The sequence below is a fragment of the Erythrolamprus reginae genome, chromosome 1, assembly GCF_031021105.1.
Source record: "Erythrolamprus reginae isolate rEryReg1 chromosome 1, rEryReg1.hap1, whole genome shotgun sequence".
Taxonomy (NCBI): Eukaryota; Metazoa; Chordata; class Lepidosauria; order Squamata; family Dipsadidae; genus Erythrolamprus; species Erythrolamprus reginae.
The window spans coordinates 420,145,996-420,168,239 of NC_091950.1; the positions used below are offsets into that span (position 1 = coordinate 420,145,996).

At 44.4% G+C, this 22,244-nt stretch overlaps 1 protein-coding gene across 1 annotated transcript in view; it reads right to left on the reverse strand.

Moving 5' to 3' along the window:
• Positions 1-6,272: 6,272 nt before the first annotated feature.
• The window catches only part of GDPD1 (glycerophosphodiester phosphodiesterase domain containing 1), a 45,397-nt gene continuing 29,425 nt past the window's right edge, over positions 6,273-22,244 (reverse strand). Inside the window, exons 6-10 of the mRNA XM_070731251.1 lie at positions 18,513-18,602; positions 17,741-17,874; positions 11,678-11,737; positions 9,312-9,363; positions 6,273-6,891 (exon numbers count right to left, since the gene is read on the reverse strand). Coding sequence (XP_070587352.1) covers positions 6,769-6,891; positions 9,312-9,363; positions 11,678-11,737; positions 17,741-17,874; positions 18,513-18,602 — 459 coding nt within the window. The 3' untranslated portion in view covers positions 6,273-6,768. The remainder of the gene's footprint in view (positions 6,892-9,311; positions 9,364-11,677; positions 11,738-17,740; positions 17,875-18,512; positions 18,603-22,244) is intronic.

A 22,244-nucleotide genomic window follows, 5' to 3' on the forward strand; every position in this document is an offset into this window, starting at 1 on the left:
CAGTGATCGAGATGGCTGCTGCCTCATTACTCACGCATATACCTGGAACTCGCATTTTTAGGACTATTCTTGATATATATATATATATATGTATGTATGTATGTATGTATGTATGTATGTATGTATGTATGTATGTATGTATGTATGTAGATTGTTCTGAGTTCGGGTTTTGCCCTGTGTAATGTTTTGCATGTCTATGCGACGTTTCGGCGAAATCACATTCACCATCTTCAGGCTGTAGTTCCAATCTTTGTGTTGTTTTAAATGGAATGTTTGCAACTGACATTTCTTCCTAGTATGTAGTGTGGGGGTGGAGATTTGCTTTGAATGTAGCAAATAGATTGGGTGACCACGTTTCAGTGATCTGATTGGTTGGTGTAATCATAGTTATTAGAAGGAATGATATGGAGATTTTTTTGAGGTGTTTTGTTTAAGGCTGATTTCCAAATATAAAATTCTAAAATCATAATTATTAGAAGGATTGACATGCTGATTATTATGAAGTGTCAATCCTTCTAATAATTATGATTTTAGAATTTTATATTTGGAAATCAGCCTTAAACAAAACACCTCAAAAAATCTCCATATCATTCCTTCTAATAACTATGATTACACCAACCAATCAGATCACTGAAACGTGGTCACCCAATCTATTTGCTACATTCAAAGCAAATCTCCACCCCCACACTACATACTAGGAAGAAATGTCAGTTGCAAACATTCCATTTAAAACAACACAAAGATTGGAACTACAGCCTGAAGATGGTGAATGTGATTTCGCCGAAACGTCGCATAGACATGCAAAACATTACACAGGGCAAAACCCGAACTCAGAACAATCTACATACATATACCCGTGAAAATTTACGAAAACAAATATCTATCTATCTATCTATCTATCTATCTATCTATCTATCTATCTATCTATCTATCTATCTATCTATCTATTAGATTTGTATGCCGCCCCTCTCCGCAGACTCGGGGCAGTTCTGGAGACCTCACCTACAAAAAAATATTGATAAAACTGAACGGGTCCAAAGACAGGCTACAAAAATAGTGGAAGGTCTTAAGCATAAAACGTATCAGGAAAGACTTCAGGGACTCAATCTGTATAATCTGGAGGACAGAAGGGAAAGGGGGGACATGATCGAAACATTTAAATATGTTAAAAGAATTAAATAAGGTTCAGGAGGAAAGTGTTTTAAATAGGGAAGTGAACCCAAGAACAAGGGGACACAATCTGAGGTGAGTTGGGGGAAAGATCAAAAGCAACATGAGAAAATGTTATTTTACTGAAAGAGTAGTAGATGCTTGGAACAAACTCCTGGCAGACGTGGTTGGTAAATCCACAGTCACTGAATTTAAACATGCCTGGGATAAACATAGATCCATCCTAAGATAAAAGACAGGAAATAGTACAAGGGCAGACTAGATGGACCAGAAGGTCTTTTTCTGCCGTCAATCTTCTACGTTTCTATGAGTCGGTTGCCGAGCATCTGAATTTTGATCACATAATCATGTGGAATGCTGCAACGGTTGTCAACGTGAAAAACAATACTTTTTCCAGCATTGTTGTAACCTTGAACGGTCACTAAATGAATGATTGCAAGTCGAGGACCATCTGTCCTACCATACTAAGTTGTGGTCATCAAGTACTTTGGACCAGAAACCAGAGCGGAAAAACCTAATATATCCAGTGAAGGGCTCCTCATCACTGTTTGTTTGTTTGTTTGTTTGTTTGTTTGTTTTGTTTGTTTGTTTTGTTTGTTTGTTTGTTTATTTATTTATTTATTTATTTATTTATTTATTTATTATTTAGATTTGTATGCTGCCCCTCTCTGTGAACACACACGCCGGCGCGAGATTCAGCTTCTGTCCATGTGCCAGGAGACAAATTTTGTGTGATGATGTGTGCATGAGTGAGATTTAGGTGAATTTTGCTGATTTTTTGCTTCTGTGCATGTGTGGAGGCAAAAATTGGGCGAAAATCACCAAAATCCTGCTTATGCACGCATCCTCATGCAAGATTTCTCTTCCGGTATATGTGCAGAAGCCGAATCTCACACTGACATGCGCATCTGTCCACTGGTCAGCTGGAGCTGCGTGTGGAGCAAGATTTTCGCTATCGGGACGCCACATTGACCCCTACCGGCTTCAGCCTACCACTGGATATATCTGAACACGCGGGAGAGAATGTTTTTTGAACAGGGCGTTTGAAGAAAAGCAATACAGATGTCGGCACATGGATGGTGGAAGAGGTTTGTATTGTTTTTTTAATGCTCTAATCCCCAAACTGCTACATAGGTTGCAGTACAGATTAAAAGCCAAGCTCAGGAATCGCTACAGAGAAGCAGAGTACGAAATCTACATTCTTCTTTCTAAAAAAAGACATTCCACAACTTCTCCCCACGTTTTAAGGGCATATTCGTCCTGCATCCGGGGCCTTATAGTCTGCTTCCCCCAGTCTGCTTACCTTTAAAAAAACAATCACCAAGAAAGAAAGAAAGAAAGAAAGAAAGAAAGAAAGAAAGAAAGAAAGAAAGAAAGAAAGAAAGAAAGAAAGAAAGAAAGAAAGAAAGAGAGAGAAAAGAAGGAAGAAGGAAGGAAGGAAGAAAGGAAGGAAGGAAGGAAAGAGAGAAAGAAAGAAAGAAGGAAGGAAGGAGAGAAAGAAGGAAGGAAGAGAGAAAAAAAGAAAGGAAAGAAGGAAGGAAGGAAAGAGAGAAAAAAAGAAAGGAAAGAAGGAAGGAAGGAAAGAGAGAAAAAAGAAGAAAGAAGGAAGGAAGGAAGGAAAGAGAAAGAAGGAAAGAAGGAAGGAAAGAAAGAAAGAAAGAAAGAAAGAAAGAAAGAAAAAGAAAGATTCTATTTTCTCCATCTGACAGCCGTGTGGCCACAGAGATCAAGTAACCAAAGGACGTTTGCCAAAGCAGATATTTTTCAACACTGGGGCCAAAGTTTTCTAGGACGGCATTTCTATTTAAGCAACTGTATCTCGCGGCAATACGAAGGGCAAGAGGTATTTCTAAGACTGGCCACGAAGTGTGCTAATTTTAACAAGAAAAAGAAAAAAAGAAAAATGCTGAAAAAGTTTGATCTGGGATGGATTGCCAACTCAGTGAGATCTAGTCACATTAAGAGGCAGCCCAACCTAAATCTGTTGACTGTATGTACCAGTGACGGCGGACCGTTTTTGGTTTGCGTGCCAAAGGGTGGGTGTGCATGTGTTAGCACAGGCACATGTGCCCACACCCATTCCCTTCCCCCCACACTTGCACACACCCCGTGCTGCCCTCTGCGCATGTGCACAATCCCCCCCTCCCCGCGCATGCACACAGGCCTCACCGAAGCCTGGGATGGTGAAAAACTGCCAAACGGACAAATCGGAAGTTCGGAAAAACGGGCTTCCAGTTTGCCCGTTGTGCTGTTTTTCGCACTCTGGAACCTTCAGGGAAGCGTCCTGCAGCCCTGGAGTGCAAAAAACAGCACAACAGGCAAACTGGAAGCCCGTTTTTCTGAATTTCCTGTTTGCCCGTTGTGCTGTTTTTCGCACTCCGGAGTGCAAAAAACAGCACAACGAGCAAGTCCGTTTTTCTAAACTTCCAGTTTGCCCGTTGGGTGGATTTTCGCATTCCAGGGCTTCAGGGAAGCTTCCTTGAAGCCTCCAGAGGGCGAAACAGCTTTCCCCAAGGCCGAAAATCAGCTGACTAGTGTGCAAATGGCTGGAGATGGCATAGGGCAGTGATGGTGAACCACCTCGGGTGCTGAAAGAGCATGCGTGCCCAATATTGCACATACACGAGTGCCCACACCCATATTCAATGCCTGAGGAGGATGAAAACAGCTTCCCCCACCCTCTGGAAGCTGTAAATGGCCTGTTTCCCAACTTCTGGTGAGCCCAGTAGGCTGGTGTTTCACCCTCCCCAGGCTTCAAAGGCTTCCCTGGAGCCGGGAGAGGGTAAAAATGCCCTCTCCCATCCCCCTGGAGGCTCTCTGGAAGCCAAGAACACCCTCCCAGAGCCTCTGTGAGCCAAAAATCAGCTGGCCGGCACACACACGCAGGTTGGAGCTGAGCTAGGGCAATGGCTCACGTGCCAGCAGATATGGCTCTGCGTGGCACCTGTGACACCCGTACCATAGGTTCGCCATTACTGGCATAAGGCAATGTCTTGCGTGCCCTCCAATATGGCTCCGCGTGCCGTAGTTTCGCCATCACTGGTATATACCGTATTTTTTGGACTATAAGACACAGCAAGATTTCAAAGAGGTAAGTAAGAAAAAAAGTTTTTGTCCCCCCCGAACCCCAGAAGCACTCTGCACGCTTCCCAAATCCTCCTCGTACCCTGGTTTATTTTTGCAAAAACGCGCCCGTTGTTTGCAAAAACAGACCCTTTTCACCCTTTTTTTGGGTGTAAAATGGGGCACGTAGAGGGTTTGGGAAGCCTGCAGAGTGCCCCTGGAGCCTGGGGGGGAAGGCAAAACCAGCCCATTTTTGCAAAAAAAAACAACCCAGCCCATTTTTCGCCTGTTATTTTGCAAAAATGGGGTGCGCAGAGGGCTTATAAGGCATGCAAAGTGCTCCTGGGGGAAGGCAAAAACGCCCCCACTTTTGCAAAAAGCAGCCTGTTTTTTACCCTTTCCCCCCCACAAAAACTGGGGTGTTTTTGCCCCAGCCCCCAAGAGACTTTGCATGCCACCCAAACCTTCTGCACACCCTATTTTTTACCAAAAAAGGCCCATTTTTTGCAATAATGGGATGCAGGGGTGGGACTTCTGGAGGCCAAAAATGGCTGTATTCAATGTATAAGACGCCCCAACATTTTCACCCTCTTTTTTTTTGGGGGGGGGGTGCATCTTACACTCCAAAAAATACGGTATTCGGATTTGTCAACAAAGAAAGAAATTAAATTAAAAAATACCTTTTTATCTCTTGCACTAATATCCAAATTCCCCCCGTTATTAAACCTCTTTTCCATCGCAGCTCATGACGACAGAATTTGTCTTAAAACACTTGACTGACGTATTAGACTCTATGCTGCAGCTACTATGGTCTCCTACAATAAATTACCCAAATAACCCTGACCCTACATATTCAACTAATCGCAACACTATTGCCACAGTTCGAGATCGGGGTTTCCTCAACCTCGGCCATTTGAAGATGGGTGGACTTCAACTCCCAGAATCCCTCAGTCAGCATCCCTGGAAGTCTGGGAGTTGAGGTCCACCCAATCTTTCAGCAGCCAAGGTTGAGGGACAACCATTCTAGATTGGAGATTAGAACAAGCACACAGATGTAGGAAGTCTCCATTGGAAGGCTGCCTGATCTTTGCCATTTTTAAAGACTGGTGGACTTCAACTCCCAGAATCCCTCAGTCAGCCCCCCAGAATTCTGGGAGTTGAAGTCCATTGGCCTTCAAGCGGTCCATCGGCCTTCAAGTGGACAGCCTTGGTCTAATAATGTATTAATTCTTGGGACGATCCTGCCCTAAACTCGCTAGGCACAGCTACAAATTCAACAACGACACTACAACAATAGTTGTTCTCCGCAGGAAGCCGCCTCTGATATACAGTGGTACCTCTACTTACGAACTTAATTCGTTCCAGGTTCTTAAGTAGAAAAGTTAGTAAGAAGCAGCAATTTTTCCCACAGGAATCAATGTAAAAGCAAATAATGTGTGCGATTGGGGAAACCACAGGGAAGGTGGAGGCCCTGTTTCCTCCCAGGAGATTCCTAGAGAGGCCCCATGGAGGCTTCTCCCTGCTTTTTCCGGCTTTGTTTCCTCCCAGGAGATTCCTAGAGAGGCCCCATGGACGCTTCTCCCCGCCTTTTCCGACCCTGTTTCCTCCCAGGAGATTCCTAGAGAGACCCCATGGAGGCTTCTCCCTGCTTTTTCCGGCCTTGTTTCCTCCCAGGAGATTCCTAGAGAGGCCCCTTGGAGGCATCTCCCTGCCTTTTCCTGCCCTGTTTCCTCCCAGGAGATTCCTAGAGAGGCCTCATGGAGGCTTTTCCCCGCCTTTTCCCAGCCTGTTTCCACCCAGGAGATTCCTAGAGGCCCCACTGAGGTTTCTCCCCGCCTTTTCTGGCCCTGTTTCCTCCCAGGAGATTCCTAGAGAGGCCCCACGGAGGCTTCTCCCTGCCTTTCCCAGTTACAGTTTCAGAGGCTCGGATTTGTAAGTGGAAAATGGTTCTTGAGAAGAGGCCAAAAAATCTTGAACACCCGGTTCTTATCTAGAAAAGTTCATAAGTAGAGGCATTTGTAGGTAGAGGTACCACTGTATATTCAAGGAGGACTTTATTTACTGGCCATGGGTCCCCTATTTAGAGTGGTTGTCTCAGGTGCTGTCACACATCCGTTTTCAAACTCACGGAGAAGTTCAAGGGGGTCATCGTATGTCTTTCAATGCCAAGGATCTAGCTGGAAAGATTTCGGTGGACACCCCAAGAGGTCACATCGTCGCATCCCCGTCCCTCCCCCCTAAAGTTTTTCACGCGGCCTCGTCAACGGACCCAGTTGAGAAGATGACCACTCAAACCAAGCTATTTACAAAGGAGGAGAATGAGTCCACCCCGCTATCGAGGGCCGCCGATGAATACGGCGACGTGGCGTGACTTTTAAGAATGAGGTCATCGAAACCAAGTTGTCGGGTTGTAGAGTGTGTAACGGCAGGTAGACGCTTGCTGAAAAAAAACTCAAGAGTAGATCCTCTCCTTGGGGTTCAGTTGGGTCTCTTCCGAAGAAGCAATGACGCCGGCACCGGCGGCTTTACCGGGCCTCACGCCGGATAGTTGTGGAGGAATTCCTTCAGCTTGGTGGGGTAGTCGGTCATCACTCCGGTGGCCCCCAGGTCGAAGGCTCGCTTATATTCCTGGTCATCGTTCAACACCCAGATGTAGACCTGAAAGAAACAGCTGGGAGTCATCTCACTTTCCTCTGAAATGCCCCCCACCCACCCCTATTCAGAGCAAACCCACCGACCCAAAAGTCCATTATTTCATGGTAAAATCACACTCTTTATTGATAGAAACATAGAAGGTTGACGGCAGAAAAAAGACCTCATGGTCCATCTACTCTGCCCTTATACTATTTCCTGTATTTTATCTTACAATGGATCTATGTTTATCCCAGACATGTTTAAATTCAGTTCCTGTGGATTTACCAACCACGTCTGCTGGAAGTTTGTTCCAAGGATCTACTACTCTTTCAGTAAAATAATATTTTCTCACGTTGCTTCTGATCTTTCCCGCAACTCACCTCAGATTGTGCCTCCTTGTTCTTGTGTTCACTTTCCTATTAAAAACACTTCCCTCCTGAACCTCATTTAACCCTTTGACATATTTAAATGTTTCGATCATGTCCCCCCTTTTCCTTCTTTCCTCCAGACTATACAGATTGAGTTCATGAAGTCTTTCCTGATACGTTTTATGCTTAAGACCTTCCACCATCCTTGTAGCCCGTCTTTGGACCCGTTCAATTTTGTCAATATCTTTTTGTAGGTGAGGTCTCCAGAACTGAACACAGGATTCCAAATGTGGTCTCACCAGCACTCTATATAGTGGGATCACAATCTCCCTCTTCCTGCTTGTTATACCTCTAGCTATGCAGCCAAGCATCCTACTTGCTTTTCCTACCTCCCGACCACACTGCTCACCCATTTTGAGATTGTCAGAAATCACGACCCCTAAATCCTTCTCTTCTGAAGTTTTTGCTAACACAGAACTGCCAATGCAATACTCAGATTGATTTTACATTTATACTGCCTGGAAGTGACATCACACTCCAAAGAGGTAAGGCTGTAAGTTAATACCTTCTACTATGCAGCTCCTCTCGCCTTCTCAGCAGTCTCCTACAGCGAGGGTCAATCCATTGACTTTCCTCTCTAATGTCTTCCTCATCCTCTGACTGGGACCACTCCCTCATTGTCATATCAGCCTCCTCTGGTGGTTCCTTGGGTTCACTCAGGCCACTTTCTCCCTCACTCTCACTCTCTGCATCAGCTGGCAACCCCCAGGGTCCAGGGTATCCAGAGGGGCCTGGCTCATCCTTCTCAGAATCTGACATGACCAGAGGTGGACGAGAGCACTCGCAACATTTGGAGGGGGTGTTGTGAGTGCCAAGTTCACTTAGTAACTGGGTGACTAACTTAACAACTCCCGCGATTCGCTTTAGAACAACAACTGAGGCAGGGAAAGTTGTAAAATGGGGAGACTAGGATAGATCTATTTCAGCCTTATTTTGGCCTCATCAGCTAGCCATACCATCACTTGGACTTGAACTTGCAACCTTGGCCTTGTAAGGCAGAGATTTAACCTCTAGGCTACAGTATCCAGACCCTTCAGCTCTGTACCAGGGAAGGGTTACATACATACATACATACATACATACATACATACATACATACATACATACATACATACATATTTATTTATTTGATTTTTATGCCGCCCTTCTCCTTAGACTCAAGGCGGCTTACAACATGTTAGCAATAGCACTTTTTTAAACAGAACCAGCCTATTGCCCCCACAATCCGGGTCCTCATTTGACCCACCTCGGAAGGATGGAAGGCTGAGTCAACCTTGAGCCGGTGATGAGATTTGAACCGCTGACCTTCAGATCTACAAGTCAGCTTCAGTGGCCTGCAGTACAGCACTCTACCTGTGCGCCACCCCAGCTCATTATTTTTGTGTCGAATCACCCTGGTATATTGAAAGAACATCACAGCTCCTTTTTCCTTCTCGGCCCAACTCAGGGCCATTTCCAAGGCAGTTAATTTATTCATAGCCAACTATATTCTGTATGTGTCACATGTTTTTGCTAAAAAAAAAAAATTTCATTAGGGGAGATTAGGATAGCCCTATTTCGGCCTTGTTCTGGCCTCATCAGCTAGCCATACCCTTACTGGGATTTGATCCTGGGGCTTTGAATTAACCTCTAGGCCACAGGACCTGGTCCCTTCAGCTTTGTAGCAGGGAGGGGCTATATGTTTTTTTTTCTGTCGGATATATAAAATATATCGACACAAAAATATGTAACCCTTCCCTGGTGCAGAGCTGAAGGGATTGGATACTGTAGCCTAGAGGATAATTCTCTGCCTTACAAGGCAAAGGTTGCAGGTTTAAGTCCCAGTGGGTATGGCTAGCTGATGAGGCCAAAATAAGGCCAAAATAGATCTATCCTAGTCTCCCTTAATTTTCAAATTCAACAAAAAAACATGTGACATATAAAAAAATAAAAAAATAAATTGACATATATATATACATACACATATACACACACACACACACACACACACACACACTCACTCATATAATACTATACCTGAATTCCTCGAGCAGTGAGGTGATCAAATAAAGTTTTCCTCATTAACAATCTGTAAAACATGGCAAGGAGAAGATTGTTAATCCATGTTCAACCGCCAACTACCCTTTCCCGCCAAAATAAAGATTGATTTAAAAAACAACTGTGAAGGAACTTTTCTTTTAAAATGGCACTTCAATAGCTTATAAACATTAATATAATCCACTGGGATCAAAAAGTGACAAGGTGGCGTCCGTGAGGCAATTCCGGCTCCTGTTTTTTTGCCGGCACCATTGTTGTGGCTGCCATTTTGACTTTTTTGACCTCCATGGATGCTGTCGTCCATTGAAATAACTGTTACCAGCGGCATGGTGTCCGCAGATTAATTATATATATGTGTGTGTGTGTGTGTGTGTGTGTGTGTGTCACATGTTTTTTTGCTGAATTTGAAAATTAAGGGAGACTAGGATAGATCTATTTCCGCCTTATTTTGGCCTCATCAGCTAGCCATACCCACTGGGACTTGAACCTGCAACCTTTGCCTTGTAAGGCAGAGAATTATCCTCTAGGCTACAGTATCCAATCCCTTCAACTCTGCACCAGGGAAGAGTTACATATTTTTGTATCAAATCACCCTGGTGTATTGAAGGAACATCACAGCTCCTTATTTGCCTCTCGGCCCAACCCAGGGCCATTTCCAAGGCAGTTAATTTTATTGATATATATATATGAGGAATTTTATGGAGCCAGATGTTATGCAGTCACGGTCTTGCCCATCCGTTTTTAACAGACCTGGGAGAAACTCGGTTTCCACTTGGCCTGTCTTTTGTCATAAATGCGGTTTGTGAGCAGGAATAGATTCTCTGGGCATGTCACAGGTTGAGCTAATCTCTGATAGTACTGCAGACATGATGGAACAGTGCGACAGTTTCAAAACATGGGCAGAAGAATGGAGAAACAATGTGGTCTAGTGGTTAAAGCATCAGGCTAGAAAGCAGAAGAAGATGAATTCCTTCTTAGCCGTAAAAGCTGGCTGGGTGACTTTGGGCCAATCACCAGGAGACGGTGAATTCTAGTCCTGTCTTAAACATGAGAGCCACTGGATGACTTTGTGCCAATCACCAGGAGACTGGGAGTTCTAGTCCTCTTGTAGGCATGAAAGCTGGCTGGGTGACTTTGGGCCAATCACCAGGAGATGGTGAACTCTAGTCCTGTCTTAAGCATGAAAGCCACTGGCTGACTTTGTGCCAATCAGCAGGAGACGGTGAATTCTAGTCCTGTCTTAAGCATGAAAGCTGGCTGGGTGACTTTGGGCCAATCACCAGGAGACGGTGAATTCTAGTCCTGTCTTAAACATGAAAGCCACTGGCTGACTTTGTGCCAATCAGCAGGAGACGGTGAATTCTAGTCCTGTCTTAAGCATGAAAGCTGGCTGGGTGACTTTGGGCCAATCACCAGGAGACGGTGAATTCTAGTCCTGTCTTAAGCATGAAAGCCACTGGCTGACTTTGTGCCAATCAGCAGGAGACGGTGAATTCTAGTCCTGTCTTAAGCATGAAAGCCACTGGCTGACTTTGTGCCAATCACCAGGAGACGGTGAATTCTAGTCCTGTCTTAAACATGAAAGCTGGCTGGGTGACTTTGTGCCAATCAGCAGGAGACGGTGAATTCTAGTCCTGTCTTAAGCATGAAAACCGGCTGGATGACTTTGTGCCAATCACCAGGAGACGGTGAATTCTAGTCCTGTCTTAAACATGAAAGCTGGCTGGGTGACTTTGGGCCAATCAGCAGGAGACGGTGAATTCTAGTCTTGTCTTAAGCATGAAAGCTGGCTGGGTGACTTTGGGCCAATCACCAGGAGACGGTGAATTCTAGTCCTGTCTTAAACATGAAAGCTGGCTGGGTGACTTTGGGCCAATCAGCAGGAGACGGTGAATTCTAGTCCTGTCTTAAGCATGAAAGCTGGCTGGGTGACTTTGTGCAAATCACCAGGAGACGGTGAATTCTAGTCCTGTCTTAAGCATGAAAACCGGCTGGATGACTTTGTGCCAATCACCAGGAGACTGGGAGTTCTAGTCCTCTTGTAGGCATGAAATCTGGCTGGGTGACTTTGGCCCAATGATCAGGAGATGGTGAATTCTTGTCCTGTCTTAAGCATGAAAGCCACTGGCTGACTTTGTGCCAATCACCAGGAGACTGGGAGTTCTAGTCACACAGAATGAACACCGGCAGGGAGACTTTGGGCCCTCTCTCTCTCTGTGTCAGGTGGTAGGTATAATTGGTAAAGTAAGGCTTATTGCAGGTGTAGGGGGAGATGATGGAGGAGAGATAGCAGAAAGGTGTAGTAAGAATAAAACAGAGAGCTCAAGAAAAGGAAGCGATCTTACACGTCAATAAGCTGTATGGTGAATCGCTGGCCCTTCGAAATCTTCTCCGATTCTCTCAGCCTGCAATGGAAACAACAGAAGCGACAATTTGCAAATCATTCTCGACTTATAACCAATCGTTTTAGTGACCATTCAAATATCTGCAAGCGGTATGTTGAGGAAACTGCCCAAGGAGCTGCTGATCCAGTTCTACAGAGGAATCATTGAGTCTGTCGTCTGCACCTCTATCACTGCCTGGTTCGGTTCTGCAACCCAACAGGACCAACACAGACTTTGGAGGAGAATCAGAACTGCAGAAAAAACAATTGCTGCCAACCTGCCTTCCACTGCATAGTTCCCTCTAAGCTGAGCAGTGAGCAATCGCTCACTTAAAAATCATCATCAACTCAGAGTTTTCCAAACCTGCCCAGAAGCCGAGAGGGAAAGAGTGAGAGGGAAGGAGAGAGAGAGGAAGAGAGAGAAACAGATAGAAAAAAGAGAGGAAGGAAAAGAGAAAGAAAAAGAATGGGAGTAAGGAAGAGAGAAAGAAAATCAAAATCTAGTTTGAAACTAGCTCAACTATTTAAGTGGCATTTTGATATTGATAGAGTTGCCCTATTATGAGCTCACTGTTATAGACACACAGTACAGTATTTTATTTTGAAATTCTCTGAGCCAAAACAGGGTGGGTTGTTTGTTTGTTTGTTTGTTTGTTTGTTTGTTCGTTCATTCATTCATTCATTCATTCATTCATTTATTATTTCTGTGCCGCCCAGTCCCGAAGGGACTGCCGCTCAGACACTATACTTTTCCGCCCACCCCAAAAATAAATTAGAGGGAACACTGTTCCACTGAGGACCTGTATACAGTGCTGCACGAGTCAAAAAAAGGGCAGGGAAAATATTTACGGACCCCATGTATCCTAGACATAAATTGTTTTAACTTCTACCTTCAAAACTTCGCTGCAAAGCACTGCACACTAAGACAACTAGACACAAGAACAGTTTTTCCCCGAACGCCATCACTCTGCTAAACAAATAATTCCCTCAAACTATTTATTAAGTCTGCATTATTATTATTATTATTATTATTATTATTATTATTATTATTATTAATTTTTTCTCATCATTCCTATCACCCATCTCCTCCCACTTATGACTGTAGGACTGTAACCTGTTGCTTGTATCCTTAAGATTTTTATTAATATTGTTTCCTGATTGCTTATTTGACTCCTATGACAATCATTAAGTGTTGTACCTCATGATTCTTGACAAATGTATATTTTCTTTTACATTTATTTATTTATTTATTATTTGGATTTGTATGCCGCCCCTCTCCGAAAACTCGGGGCGGCTCACAACAAGTGAAAAGACAATCCAATACATAATTCAATTAATTAAAATATTATAAATTTAAGAAAAACCCCTATACTAACATACACACACACAAGCATACCATATATAAATTCAACGTGCCCAGGGGAAGATGTTTAGTTTCCCCATGCCTGACGGCAAAGGTGGGTTTTGAGGAGTTTACGGAAGGCAGGAAGAGTAGGGGCAGTTCTGATCTCCGGGGGGAGTTGGTTCCAGAGAGTCGGTGCCGCCACAGAGAAGGCTCTCCCCCTGGGGCCCGCCAACCGAAATAGGCCCCAAAGACAAATTCCTTGTGTGTCCAATAACACTTGGCCAATAAAGAATTCCATTCCATTCCATTCTATATTATTAGAATGCCAGTTAGCAATAGCACTAACATATAACACTTCACACTGATCTGCAGCCCTAAGCGGTTTATTGCCCCCAACAATCTGGGTCCTCATTTCACCAACCTCGGAAAGGTGGAAGGCTGAGTCAACCTTGAGCCAATCAGGATCGAACTGCTGGCAATGGGCAGAGTTAAATCTGCAGTAGCAATAACACTTAGACTTTATATACCGCTTCACCGTACTTTACAACCCTCTCCATTTACAAAGTCGGCGTATTGCCTTTCTTCCCGCTAGTCCCATGCCCATCATCCCTGCCCCCTCCCTTCCCCCCTTCCCATGCGCATTTATTTATTTTATTTTATTTTATTTATTTTATTTTTGTTTGTTTGTTGACTGACTGACTGACTGACTGACTGACTGACTGACTGACTGACTGACTGACTGACTGACTGACTGACTGACTGACTCATTCATTCATTCGACTTCTATGCTGCCCAGTCTCGAAGGACTCGGGGCGGCTTACAGCATAAAACGACCACTAGCATGTCCATGTGTTTGAATTGGTTTGAATGATTAGTATGTATGCCATTAAATTATCTTAGTTTTAATGATGATTTTAGAAATTAGGGTTTTTTTCCACTTGACTTCTTTTTATCGTTGTTGTTAATTGTAATTTTATACTGCTATAAGCCACCCTGAATCCTTCGGGATTGGGTGGCATAGAAGTCAAATTAGATAGACAGACAGACAGACAGACAGACAGATATAGAGATAGATAGATAGATAGATAGATAGATAGATAGATAGATAGGGAGAGAGAGAGAGAGAGAGAGAGAGGGAGAGGGAGAGGGAGAGGGAGGGAGAGAGAGAGAGAGAGAGAGAGAGAGAGAGAGAGAGAGAGAGAGGTACCTCTACGTAAGAATTTAATTAATTCCATGACCAGGTTGTTAAGTAGAACTGTTCTTAAGTATAAGCAATTTTTCCCATAGGAATCAATGTAAAAGCAAATAAAGATAATATATGCTGCTAAAGCCTCAAAAGAGGAAGAAATAGCAAAATCTGTAAAGAAGGGGGATAAAACCTTCTTCAGATATATTAGTGATAGGAAGAAGAAAAACTGCAGCATCACAAAGCTTAGTACCGGGAATAATACATGCATTGATGGGAATAAGGAGATCGCTGACCATTTCAATAGCTACTTCTGTTCAGTTTTCTCAAAAGACACCTTACAAAATAATACTATAGAGGGATATAGCATTGCTTCCAGCTGTACAGATTCAGCTCCAGTGATCTTAGAAGCCGATGTCTTAGAAGAACTTGAAAGATTAAAGATAAATAAGGCAATGGGTCCAGATGGCATCCATCCCAGAGTTCTTAAAGAACTCAGATCTGTCATTGCTACCCCCCTGACTGATTTGTTTAACCAATCCCTGTTAACAGGAGATGTTCCTGAGGATTGGAGAATGGCCAGTGTTGTGCCTATCCACAAGAAGGGCAGTAGAGAAGAAGCTGGAAACTACAGGCCAGTTAGCTTGACATCAGTGGTAGTTAAAATGATGGAGACTCTACTCAAAAAGAGGATAAATCAGCATCTAAAAAACAATAACTTATTGGACCCAAATCAGCATGGCTTTACTGAAGGCAAATCGTGTCAGACTAATCTCATTGAGTTCTTTGACTATGTCACAAAGATGTTGGATCAAGGTGGTGCCGTGGATATTGCCTATCTGGACTTCAGCAAAGCCTTTGATACGGTTCCACATAAAGAGCTGATAGATAAATTAGTGAAGATTGGACTTAATCCCTGGATAGTTCAGTGGATTTCAAGATGGCTGAAGCATAGACATCAGAGAGTTATTGTTAATGGCGAGTACTCTGAGCAGAGTCAGGTTACAAGCGGTGTGCCACAAGGGTCTGTTCTGGGTCCTATTCTTTTTAATATGTTTGTGAGTGACATAGGGGAAGGTTTGGTAGGGAAGGTTTGCCTATTTGCCGATGACTCTAAAGTGTGCAATAGGGTTGATATTCCTGGAGGGGTCTGTAATATGGTAAATGATTTAGCGTTACTAGATAAATGGTCAAAGCAATGGAAACTGCAGTTTAATGTTTCCAAATGTAAAATAATGCACTTGGGGAAAAGGAATCCTAAATCTGAGTATTGCATTGGCAGTTCTGTGTTAGCAAAAACTTCAGAAGAGAAGGATTTAGGGGTAGTGATTTCTGACAGTCTCAAAATGGGTGAGCAGTGTGGTCGGGCGGTAGGAAAGGCAAGTAGGATGCTTGGCTGCATAGCTAGAGGTATAACAAGCAGGAAGAGGGAGATTGTGATCCCCTTATATAGAGCGCTGGTGAGACCACATTTGGAGTACTGTGTTCAGTTCTGGAGACCTCACCTACAAAAAGATATTGACAAAATTGAACGGGTCCAAAGACGGGCTACAAGAATGGTGGAAGGTCTGAAGCATAAAACATATCAGGAAAGACTTCATGAACTCAATCTGTATAGTCTGGAAGACAGAAGGAAAAGGGGGGACATGATCGAAACATTTAAATATGTTAAAGGGTTAAATAGGGTTCAGGAGGGAAGTGTTTTTAACAGGAAAGTGAACACAAGAACAAGGGGACACAATCTGAAGTTAGTTGGGGGAAAGATCAAAAGCAACATGATAAAATATTATTTTACTGAAAGAGTAGTAGATCCTTGGAACAAACTTCCAGCAGACGTGTTTGGTAAATCCACAGTAACCGAATTTAAACATGCCTGGGATAAACATATATCCATCCTAAGATAAAATACAGGAAATAGTAAAAGGGCAGACTAGATGGACCATGAGGTCTTTTTCTGCCGTCAGTCTTCTATGTTTCTATGTTTCTATGTTTCTATGTTTCTAATGCATGCAAACCCATTAGGAAAGAAATAAAAGCTCGGAATTTGGGTGGGGGGAGGAGGAGGAGGAAGACGAGGAGGAGGAGAGTTGCTGCCAAAGGAAGAAGGTGAGGTGAGGGGAATCAAAAAAATCCAAAAGTTTAAGGCTTAAAAAAAAGAGGGACTCTGAGACGGCAAGGAGGAGCAAGAGCCTCCAACACACCTGGCGCGAGGCTGCCTCCCATCCACTGCCTCCCATACACTGGCTGCTGCTGCTGCTGCTGCTGCTGCTACCTGCTTCCTCTTCCTTCCCATGCTGAAGGGCTCCCTTCTCCTCTCGCTCGCTCGCTTTGTAGCCAGTGCTTTTCCTTCACTGTGGTGACTCCTCGGCTGCCCAGAGCGAAGGGAGCGTTTCTTTTCTCTGGGCACTGGCAGAGGTTTATTCTCTCTCCAAGCGCCCCGAGAAAGGAAAATGCTTCGTTTGCTCTGGACTGCCAAAGCCTCCATAAGTGTCACCAAAAGACTCCTCTGGCAGCCCAGATGGCCGGGATTAAAGGGGGAATGGCAGGAAACTGACTGGGCCTTTGTGCTGCTCTCAAATTTCCTGGGAAATTTTTCCCAGCTTGGATTTTTAAGTAGAAAATGGTTCTTAAGAAGAGGCAAAAAAAATCTTGAACACCTGGTTCTTATCTAGAAAAGTTCTTAAAGTAGAGGCGTTCTTAGGTAGAGGTACCACTGTAAATAAATAAATAATCTCAGGGACCGCCTTCTGCTGCACGAATCCCAGCGACCAGTTAGGTCCCACAGAGTGGATCTTCTCCGGGTCCCGTCAACTAAACAACGTCGCTTGGAGGGACCCAGGGGAAGAGCCTTCTCTGTGGCGGCCCCAGCCCTCTGGAACCAACTCCCCCCTGAGATTAGAATTGCCCCCACCCTCCTTGCCTTTCGTAAGCTTCCTAAAACCCACCTCTGCCGCCAAGCATGGGGGAACTGAGATACTCTTTCCCCCTAGGCCTTTACAATTTTATGCATGATATGGCTGTATGTATGTTTGGTTTTATAACAAGGGTTTTTAACTGTTTTAATATTGAATTGATATATGCTGTTTTTATTACTGTTGTTAGCCGCCCCGAGTCTACGGAGAGGGGCGGCATACAAATACAATAAATAAAATAAAATAAAATAAAATAAAATAAAAATAATATAATATAATATAACATAATACAAAATATACAGCAATAAAAAGAAAGTCAAATATAATCTCTAAAAAACCCAACCCCGATAAAACCCATTTATATAAAAACCAGTCAAACGGATGCAGGCGCGCCTTCCTACGATCCTGGCGCCAAATCCACTGGGGATGGCCTTCCACCAAGAGAAGCAGGCACTTCCCCGTTGGTCCACTGGAGGGCGAACATCCCGACTGGCTTTCCAGAGGAAGAGGACTTCTCCATGATACAAAGCTTGCTTGTGGCCAAAGCCGCAGAACCCGAAGATCACCCGAAAAGCCACTTACTTGAGAATGATGGAAGGCATGGGGATCTCCAGGAATTCCTCCACGAGCGGGAAGAAAGGAAGGAGGCCAGTGTAGAAGAGTCCGAGGAGGAGGAGGACACGGCGCAGGCAGAAAAGGGTGGGAATGTGGCAGTTCTGAAGGGAGAAAAACCCAGGGACATCACAGGGAGATTAGTTCATGGTGGGCTTCAACCCTGTTATTGCACAGACTTCTCGTTTTAGGGAAAGTTGCTGAAAAGTTGATAACTGTATAACAAGAGTTGGAAGGGACTTTGGAGGTCCTCTAGTCCAACCCCCTGCTTAGGCAGGACATCCTACACCAGTGATGGCAAACCTTTTCCTTGGGTACCAAAAGAATGTGCGCACGCGCTACTGCACATGCCCAAGTGCCCATACCCATAATTCAATGCCTGGGGAGGGCGAAAACAGTCCCCCCCCCCCAGAGGCCCTCTGGAGGCTGGAAACGGCCGATTTCCCCAACTTCTGGTGGGCCCAAGTAGGGTCATGTTTCGCCCTCCCCAGGCTCCAAAGGCTTCCCTGGAGCTGGGGGAGGGTAAAAACACCCTCCCCCATCCCCCTGGAGGCCCTCTGGAAGCCAAAAACACCCTTCCAGAGCCTCTGTGCGAGCCAAAAATCAGCTGGCCAGTACACACATGCACGTTGGAGCTGAGCTAGGGCAACGGCTTGTGTGCCAGTAGATATGGCTCCACGTGCCACCGGTAGCACCCGTGCCATAGGTTCGCCATCACTGGTCTATATCATTCTCCATTTACCTCGTTCTGACACTTTTCCACAACCTCATGGCTGGCGCTGCCCCAAACCGTCAAATGTTCTCGTTTGTAAGACCTTACCAACTCGGAAACCTACGGTCAATAGAGAAACAAACAGATTATTTTTAAAAATTCTGCTCTTGACAATTTGAGTTGGGTTATTTATTTATTTATTTATTCATTCATTCATTCCATTTTTTAAAAAAATATATATTTATTAAGTTTTTCAATTTTTTTAAAAAAGTACATGATCATATTTACAGATGAATCTACATCATATACAGTGAACCCTCGATCATCGCGAGGGTTCCGTTCCAGGACCCCACGCGATGATCGATTTTTAGCGAAGTAGCGGTGCGGAAGTAAAAACACCATCTGCGCGTGCGCAGATGGTGTTTTTGCTTCCACTGCCGCCCGCCCTTCGCCCGCCCACCCCGTTGCTCGTGCCTGGGGTGCGCGCGCGCTTGGGGACTCCCTAGCTCCGCTTCCCAGCTGGGGAGCGGAGCTGGGATGTCCCCAAGCGCGCGCGCTTTCCCCAGCAACGCGCGCGCGGTGGGGACTCCCTAGCTCCGCTTCCCAGCTGGGGAGTTTTTGCTTCCACTGCCGCCCGCCCTTCGCCCGCCCACCCCGTTGCTCGTGCCTGGGGTGCGCGCGCGCTTGGGGACTCCCTAGCTCCGCTTCCCAGCTGGGGAGCGGAGCTGGGATGTCCCCAAGCGCGCGCGCTTTCCCCAGCAACGCGCGCGCGGTGGGGACTCCCTAGATCCGCTTCCCAGCTGGGGAGCGGAGCTGGGATGTCCCCAAGCGCGCGCGCTTTCCCCAGCAACGCGCGCGCGGTGGGGACTCCCTAGCTCCGCTTCCCAGCTGGGGAGCGGAGCTGGGATGTCCCCAAGTGCGCGGGCACCGCCCGCCCGCCCACGCTGTTGCTGGGGCCGCTTCCCAGCTGGGGAGCGGAGCTGGGGTGTCCCAGGGAAGCCTCTGGGGGAAGGGGGAAGACCCAGGGAATCCTCTGCCCGGCGGGGAAACTCCACCATCTACGCATGCGTGGAAGGGCACGCATGCGCAGATGGTGGAATTTACTTCCGGGTTGAAAACTCGCGAAATAGCCCTTTCGCGATACTTGAGGACGCGAAACTCGAGGGTTCACTGTATACATTCCTATCAATATTGTCTTGTAATTGCTTTTAAATTTCTTAATATTTTATTTCAATGCTTCTTTTAAGTTTCTTTTTTTGTCCATTGGTACCATTTTGTCCAGGTTTCATAATAGTCCGATTCTTTTCGATTATTAAGCTCCATTGTCAATCTGTCCATCTCTGCACAGTCGTATATTTTCTTGATGATCTCCTTGTCTTCAGGTATTTGCGGATTTTTCCAGTTCTGTGCAAATACAATCCTTGCAGCTGTTGTAATATGCAAGCTTAAATATTTTACATTTTTAGAACAGGTACCTCTCATAATACCCAGTAGACAAAACTCTGGCGTATATTCTATTTTTGTATTTGTTATTTGACACAACCGATTATTTATTTTTTTCCAATATTTTCTTGTCTCTGGACATAACCACCATAGATGAAAGAAGGTGCCTTGAGTGTTTTTTAAAAAATTCTGCTCTTGACAATTTCAGTTGGGTTATTCATTCATTCATTCATTCATTCATTCATTCATTCATTCATTCATTCATTCATTCATTCGATTTTTATGCCACCCTCTCCTTAGACTCCGAGCGGCTTACAACATGTTAGCAATAGCACTTTTTTAACAGAGCAAGGCTATTGCCCCCACAATCCGGGTCCTCATTTGACCCACCTCGGAAGGATGGGAGGCTGAGTCAACCTTGAGCCGGTGATGAGATTGGAACCGCTGACCTTCAGATCTACAGTCAGCTTCAGTGGCCTGCAGTTCAGCACTCTTCCTGCTGCGCCACCCCGGGTCTTGTTCCTACATTATCACATTTTTCGGAGCATAGTTTTTGGGGAGAAAAATGGGGGCAGTTTCTGTCTATCTGGTATTCTCTGGCTAGTCCTTAGCTTCAGCCAATTCATTTGCTCACTGGTTTTGAGGTTGGGGATGTTTGGGGCTCTGCTTCTATTTTTGTGTGTGTGTGTGTGTGTGTGTTTTTACAAATATGACATACAAGACAAAAGAAAAAACATACATAAAAACATATACATACAACATTTGGGAAATGAAAGTTTCCCCACTTTTTGGATATTTGATCAGAGAATTTCACTTCTTTTACATAATATTAATTTTTGAATTCTTTTATTTGACGTGTTGCTTTGCATACATTTTTATTTATTTCTTTATTGTTCTTTTCTTTAGCCAATCATAAAATTTTGCCCATGTTTTATAGTAATCTGATTCTTCCTTTCCCTCTAATCTTTTGGATAGCCTGTCCATCTCCGCACAGTCTAGTATTTTTTTAATTATTATGTTTTCTTCCGTTTTTCTACTGGTGGTAGAATGTGCCTCTTTCTTTTTTACACTTCCAACATATTGGAGAGGTTTTTGGGAACATTTTTGATAGTCTTTCTGGCGATAGGTGCCACCAGTAAAACATTTTTAGAAACATAGAAGTCTGACGGCAGAAAAAGACCTCATGGTCCATCTAGTCTGCCCTTATACTATTTTCTGTATTTTATCTTAGGATGGATATATGTTTATCCCAGGCATGTTTAAATTCAGTTACTGTGGATTTATCTACCACGTCTGCTGGAAGTTTGTTCCAAGGATCTACTACTCTTTCAGTAAAATAATATTTTCTCATGTTGCTTTTGATCTTTCCCCCAACTAACTTCAGATTGTGTCCCCTTGTTCTTGTGTTCACTTTCCTATTAAAAACACTTCCCTCCTGGACCTTATTTAACCCTTTACTATATTTAAATGTTTCGATCATGTCCCCCCTTTTCCTTCTGTCCTCCAGACTATACAGATTGAGTTCATGAAGTCTTTCCTGATACGTTTTATGCTTAAGACCTTCCACCATTCTTGTAGCCCATCTTTGGACCCGTTCAATTTTGTCAATATCTTTTTGTAGGTGAGGTCTCCAGAACTGAACACAGGATTCCAAATGGGGTCTCACCAGCGCTCTATATAGTGGGATCATAACCTCCCTCTTCCTGCTTGTTATACCTCTAGCTATGCAGCCAACCAATTTTTAATTGGTTTTCCTTGAATGCAGTCGATTTTGTCGTCCGCCAATAGTTACATCCATAATAGGTAAAATATATAAATTTTTGATTCGTTATGAGACAAAAGTGGAAATTGTAAAAGAGAATATGACAAGCTGGGGAATGAATTTTGGCTACACAATTGAACTAGAAAAATGGGGAAAATTATGGGGCTCTGCTTCTGAAGCACAGCTGATTGTTGGAAGGAGCAGCAAGCGCAAAAGCAGGCAAAGCACGGAAGATCGCTTAGCTCGTGTTTGCGGCTGAAAAACACCTTCAAAGGCACAGCTGATCCTCGGAGCCCTTCGCCTGGTCAGCTTCAGCACATTCGTTCACTTGCCGGTTTTGAGGTTGGAGATGGTTGGGGCTCTGCTTCTGAAGCACAGCTGATTGTTGGAGGGGGTAGCAAGTAGAAAAGCAGGCAAAGCATGGAACATCTACATGTTCTCTGGTCCGTAGCTGGGGGGCAGAACACATACTGACCACTGTTGTCCTGCTTGAAAGCCACAATTGGGCCAACCTTTGGGGCTACCTTTGAAAAATGTTCGGAAACTTCAGATCGTGC